Source organism: Trichosurus vulpecula, chromosome 4, assembly GCF_011100635.1.
Source record: "Trichosurus vulpecula isolate mTriVul1 chromosome 4, mTriVul1.pri, whole genome shotgun sequence".
NCBI lineage: Eukaryota > Metazoa > Chordata > Mammalia > Diprotodontia > Phalangeridae > Trichosurus > Trichosurus vulpecula.
In genome coordinates, this window is record NC_050576.1 from 83,762,634 (window position 1) to 83,769,705 (window position 7,072).

Here is a 7,072-nt window from a genome sequence, read left to right on the forward strand (position 1 = left end):
AATCCCCGAAAGACAAGATCATGAAAAGAAACTTAACTAACTAGAAAAGGAGATGCAGAATTTCAGGAAAGAAAATGACTCCTTAAAAATTAGAATTGGGCAAGGTGAAGCCAGTGAAGTTATAAGAGACCAAGAAATAATTAAACAAAATCTAAAAAATGAAAAAAAATACATAAAAAATTGAAACATCTCATATGAAAAACGACTGATCTGGAGAACAGACCAAGAAGAGAAAACATTTGAATAATTGGACTACCAGAAAACTATGATAAAAAAAGAAGTCTTTACACAATAATACAAGAAATAAAGAACACTGTTCTGAAGTATTAGAAAAAGAGGGGAAAGTAGAGACAGGAAAAAATCCACTGATCACCACTTGAAAGAGATCCTACAAGGAAATCCTACAGAAATATCATAGTCAAATTCCCAAATCCCCATCTCAAGGAGAAATATTATGAGTAACAACAAAAAGCAATTCAAATATGGTGGAACAACAATTAGAATCATAAAGTAAATGGCTGATCACATCACCTCCTATTCAATAAACACCAATGTCTCCCTGCTACTTCTAGGACCAAATATAAAGTCTGCTGTTTGGAATTCAAAACCTTTCAATGCCTGCCTCATCTCACACCTTCTCATCTCCTTACTCCTAACAACCTCCCCTCACATACTTATCCATACAGTAACATTTGTTCCTTTCATGTTTTTTGAACAATATACACCATCTCCCACCCGGAGAGATTTTTACTGGCTGGCCCCCATGCAGGGAATATGCTCCCTCCTCATCTCTACTTCCTGCCTTCCTTCAATTCCCAGATACAATGCCACATTCTAATGGAAGCCTCTCCTGTATCTCTTCATTCTACTGTCTTCACTCTATTGATTATCTCCATTGATCCTATATACAGCTTGTTTTTCCTTAGATTGTGAACTCCTAGAGATCAGAGACTTTTTTTTTTACTATTCTTTTTATCCCCAGCATGTATCACATTTTCTGGCACAGAGTGGGTGCTCAATAAATGTTTATTTTATACATATACACACATACACACAAGCAAAATACATATATGTGTGTATATTATAGAGAGAAAGAGGGATAGAATAAGAAAGTCACCTCTGACCATCAGATATTTTTTAAACATTTGTTAGTCTTCTAAATATTTTTTTTTTATTTTTCATCATTTCCCCATCTAGAATTTGGATTTTCACGGTTTAGGAACTCTAGATGAGAGAATTCCCTCTATCAATGTCAATAATCAACTCTTGTGCAAACTAGCAACAAAGGACAGACAGGATAAATACATAGAGCAGTTTTACATATTTTAGTATGTATATAATATACACACACACACATATATTGCATCTATATATATGTGTGTGTGTGTGTGTGTGTGTGTGTGTGTATACACATGTTTGCGCTAATGGTAGCCAACTCTAGGGTGGGGGGGAGGGAAGAAAAAAGAGAAAAAAGAAAGTTACATGATAACTTTATTATATACTTAAAAAGGAATTGCAAATTATACACAATAGATTTGCAGTTTCATGTACGATTTTTTTCTATTCTACTATGCTATGGATATACTTGTTTTATTTCTTAAGTTCAGAATAAAATAAATAGAATTTTTTAAAAATCAATATTTTTTTTCACTTTACAGTTTTATTTGCCTGGAGTGTTATGTTTGGTTACCTATGCAGAGACATAAATCCTGTGTGTCAGAGATCTATATTTATCTTTCATCTTTCTGAACCTTAGCTTGCCTAACTCTCTGTCCATTAACTCATGCTTCCTGGTGGTTCCATTTACAATCTGACCTCTGTTTAGAAAATGATTTGTGGATATTCTATAATATAATACTTATGAATTAATTTCAAATTCTAATTTTGAGTTATTTCCCTTTTTATGAATTTACAGATTTATTTGCCTGGAGTGTTGTGTTCAGTGACCTATCCAGGAACATACGACCTGTGTGTCAGGGATACAACTTCATCTTTCATCTTTCTGAACTAACTTAACCTAGCTAACTGTCCATTAATTCATGCTTCCTGGTGGTTCCATTTGTAACTTGACCTCTGTTTAAAAAGTGATTTATGGATATTCTATAATGCAGTACTTATGAATTAATTTTGAATTCTACTTTTGAATTATTTCCCTACATTCAGAGCTCTGATTTTTTATTATTTTGTAGCTGAAAAAGAAACCTTCAATAGTTCCTTCATTCAAAGGAGAAAAGAGTGAATATCTTAGCTTGGTACATTCAAGGCCTTTAACTTACACAAATTATGGAAAGTCACACCTAAACTTAGACCAAACTACCACCCAAAGAAAACATAATCAAACATTATATAAAAATAGATGCAAATGTTCAGATGTATAAAAATTCTAACATCGATATCTCTGATTCATCTGATGTCTCTTTTAGGCATTGTGTTCTTTCAGAAGGCACTTAAAACAAGCAATTTCTTTTGGTATAACCAAGGGTAATGTGATCAAATCACAGTAGTTGAGTTTTATGTAGTTAGCACAATGGAAAAGTGTGGAAATGTATTACTAAAAGAAAGGAGCCAAATAGACAGAATTAAAGGAGAAGAGAAGAGTTATCCCTCTGCTTCAACTCTTTTCCATTTCCTAACCCTCAATCACTGATAATTTTGACATCTTCTTCTTTCAAAGGCACAACTTTTTCTTTCTAAGTTCATGAAGATAATCATTATATGGCTAACAACAGTGATCTTAAATAAGGGATATTCATTGATTTCATGTTCATTTAAATAATTAATAAATTCTAATTTATTTAATTTAGTTAGTAGTACTCTAGATGAGTAAAGGAACTAGTAAGTTAAAGAGGGAATTGATGTAAATCAACTTTTGGGGATACTGGAATAGGGAGGGGAAATACACTTTAAATTTTTATTCCCTTCTAATATTTCATATTTTGTATCCCATGATTTTAGTCACTGAATCTGGTTTCATGATAAAATATCAATCCTTGTCTAGGTATATATGCATAATTTTCTCTTATAAAATATGAAAAAGAACACATAAAATGGCCATACAAATCATTTGTGTATCCATGCAATTTTATTTAGCTACATTTCTAATTTTAACACTAAAAAGAGTAGTTAAGCCCATTGAAAATTAAATATCTGATTCATATGTATTATTACACAGAAGCAAGATTTTAACTTATAAGTTATCAATATTGAATAGACATCAGTTTACATTAATTTCCCATCAGCTGCTTCATTGTCAAGACACAACTGATCTAGCTTCTTCTTTCTCAGTAACATAACTTGAATCCACCAAGTCTCTGATTTCCAGTTGCACCACATTTTTCTCTCCACTGTGGTGTGAGTGGTTTCTGATGTTCATTACAGTATTTGCATCACTGTATATACTTGAAATATGTAATGAATATTGAACTTGTCAAAAGCTATATCCTCTGGGAGACTGGCTTGCTATATGAAGGGTTAAGTGGTATCAAGATCGAGTATTGGGAATATACAGAAGCTCTGGAATGCTTCCCTTCAGCCCTGACTCAATCCGCCAATGAGTCTACATTAACTTTCCAATAAGTACATCCTACTGATTCCTTTATGCCTTTCTATTTCTTCATTTGTGTTTGTGTACATTTTCAACTTTACTTCACCATCTTTAAGACCCATCTCAAACTCCAACTCCTCAACGAAGCTCTTCTTCGCAGCTATTAGTGCCCTCACCCCCCCCACCCCTCTCTTTCTCCCCCTCTCTCTCCCTCTCTCTTTTTCTCTCTCTCCTTGAGGCAGGTGAATAACATTCTGCTTTTGCTTTGTATTTCTACTACTTAATACAAATGATTTTTCTAAAATTCCATATTCTCTGTATGAATTGGTCCAAAACTACCTTGCTTATCAACTCAAACCTGCTCCTCAGTTTCTATCTCAACTAATCACTTGCTTAATTAGTGCCACTTGACAAATTTCTACCATAGCAAATCCTATCTCTTTAAACCAGCCTTAACTTGTTTTACTAGTAAGAAGTTATGTCCCATTTTCTAAATTAATGTACAGTGACTATAGAAAGGTGAACATTTTCTTTCCAAATAGGAGGAAGATGATTGACAGAAATTCTCAGAATATGTATATTCTAGGAATATGATTAGATAACTTGAATTAAAAATAAATTTCATATACAGGTCAAGAATAGGCATCACAGACATAACAATTTAATCTAATTGGCAAACTACGTTGTGTAGGTGAAAGGAAGCTCAAAATTGTATTAACAAACTTCATGGATCTATATAAGTAATACAAACTCAATCCTCCATCCTTGATCAATTTTTTCTGGATTATCTGAAAAAAAACTCATTGTATACCAGCTGTGACACATATTTTTAATTAGGTAATAAAATAATATAAGTAAGTAAACCATTAAAGCCTTGTTCCCCTTTGCAAGGACATCTATGAAATGGAAAGAAAGTATTCTCTAGTCTTGTCAGAATTTGCAAATTATAAAACTATAAAATGTGAAGCTTGAATACACAATATGGCTCAGAATTATTAGAGGTAGAAATATTATTAAGAAGGTTAAAAAGATATTTTGCTTTACTTATCCTAAAAATAACTCCCTGTGCTATGCTATAAATAACATCAGGAATGTAGCTATAACTTTGTTATATTTTTTTACTGTTTAGTAATCTCAGTATAATGAACAACTAGATATTCCTGGGTTTAGTTATAACATAATTAAATTCACAAAACATTTATTAAATACTTATCACATGTAGAACTCTAGTTTACATATTGGCGATGCAAAAGGAAAAACAAAAATAATCTGTGCCATCAAGTTGTGCCATCAACTGAGAGGTACTCTAATACAAATGAAATAATAGAAGTGAAGGCTTCAAAACTTTTAAAACACCGGGTAAAATGCCAATTGTTTTGTTATATTCTTTATTCCTCTATTCTTTATATTTGATAGAGTTTAGGTGGAAATGGTTCTGGTACAAGTTTCTTTCCTATTATTTTTCTTTTATGTTTAATGCCTGGTAGAATACAGCATAAGCGGAGATAGTATTATTTATATTTTGAATTAAATTAGATGTTTGGGATACAAACTCATCTGTTGATGCACTAGATGTATCTTTTAGATAGTGGCTTTGCACAGGCTTCCAGGCATATGTACTTCCTTCTATTCCCACAAGGTTCTGATTTCTTTTATATATTGACTTTTTTCCTCCCATTCTATGTAGCTGGGGAACAATGGATGTTTGGTGTAATAATATCTAATGAAAATATTGTTCTTAAATTTTGGTGAGCTGATGTTGTTCTTGGACAATTATGGATCATAGTTTTGTCCATTTGATTATCTGGCTGCAATAAAATTTATCCATTAAATTGAGAGCTAGCCTTAGAGTTAGGAAGGCCCATTTTCCAGTCCTATTTCTAAGTTGTCACAGAAGACTAGACATTTAAAATCTCAGTGCTCTGGGCAGCTTTCTAAAATGAAAAATCATAGGCAAGGGGAAGGTAAGGGAATAAGCTATATAGTACCTACTATGTGCTAATCTCTTTAGAAATATTATTTCGTTTGATCCTCACAACAACCATGTAATGTGAATGCTGTTATAATCACTATTTTTAGTTGAGTAAAATGGGGTGCAGAAAAGCTACAATGGCTTCTCCAGGGTCAGAAAGCTTAGAAAACTCTGAGTCTTGATTTAAACTAAGGTCTTCCTGATTCAAGGCCTAGCATTATACCCATTGCATGACTACCTGCTATGGTTCCATATATTCCTACAGTTTCTAGTGGGTGAAGAATAATCTATTTGAATAATTTTCCTAAATATACCAGATCAGGAAGGCACTGGCAGAAGGAAGTGTGCAGTGAAAATGCTTGGCATTAGGGACTGAACTTATCTACTGTTAATTAAGTTCTTACTTTTTTAGAGTTCTTGGTGTCTTTTTTTTTTTTGCCTTTTCCTCCACTTTATTTCATACTCCCACCACACCACCACAATAATGACTTCTTCTTAATTTAAACTAAAAACCATTAGGGGTTCTGGAAAGTTGTGTGTGTGTGTGTGTGTGTGTACTGGGGAGAGGGGGAACGGTGTCACATCCTGAGGTGTTGGGGGGGAGGGGAGGAGACAAGTCAGCGGAGGGTCTTGACAGGGCTCTTGAAGTTGCTGGCTGCCTGAAGCTGCAGTTGGTAGGCCATAGGGTGGATCTTGAAGCCATACAGCCTGGGCACAAATTGGTTGGCAGGCCGTTTGGGCCTGTACTCAGGATGCACCATGAAGAGCATGTGAGGAAAGCCAGTGCCAAAGTAAGCACCATCTGTGTGGTGGTGCCTGGACGACTTGGGGGTGTAAACATCCATGCACTTGGGGCAGTACAGCTTCACCATGGCCTCACCTGGTATGTCTGACAGTCCAATGGGCAACATGGGCTGGTTTTCACAATATACACGGGGACAGTAGCCAAAGTCTCCTTGCTGGTATTTTTCCAACATCTGGGCGATGCCACGGTTTGTAAGGATGTAGCGGGCATGAATCAGTCCATACAGCATCTCGGCTGCCTGCTCGATCAGGTCACTCTGGTTGGGGTTGTCCTCCAACTCCTCATCAGGTTCCAAGTCGAGGATCATGTCTAGTGCCTGCCTATAGTGGGGCACCTGTTCATTGAGCCCTGTGAGGTTGAACTTGTCTTGGATATAGTCTTCATCCACCTCGCAGAAGAACCCATTGCCACGAAGCCCACAGAACCATGAGATCCATGATACTTCCTCTGAGCTGCTCATCTTTACGTCAGCGGGCCGGGGCTGGGGAGGGAGAGGGAGAAGTTGCTCCCAGGGGCGGCGGCGGCAGCAGCAAAGCCGCGCAGCGAAGGCCGCGGACCCTCTCTTGGTGTCTTTTACTGTTAACGCAGCTACAAGTGCTTACCTGTTGTAAATAATTCTTAATTTGGAGAGGTCTGAAAGGTTATGAGGATCTGAGAAAATATCTACTCCTCCATCTTGCTAGTCATATGATTTGAAATTCACTAATGATTCACTTTGACCATCTTTCAGTGAATGCCTTTTCATTGTGAA

At 35.6% G+C, this 7,072-nt stretch overlaps 1 protein-coding gene across 1 annotated transcript; it reads right to left on the reverse strand.

The window, feature by feature from the left end:
* Positions 1-5,941: 5,941 nt before the first annotated feature.
* Positions 5,942-6,872, reverse strand: LOC118847637 (casein kinase II subunit beta-like). The gene has a single exon (XM_036756194.1). It carries the CDS (start codon positions 6,779-6,781, stop codon positions 6,134-6,136), a length of 648 nt encoding a protein of 215 aa, XP_036612089.1. The 5' UTR covers positions 6,782-6,872; the 3' UTR covers positions 5,942-6,133.
* Between the last annotated feature and the right edge of the window lie 200 nt (positions 6,873-7,072).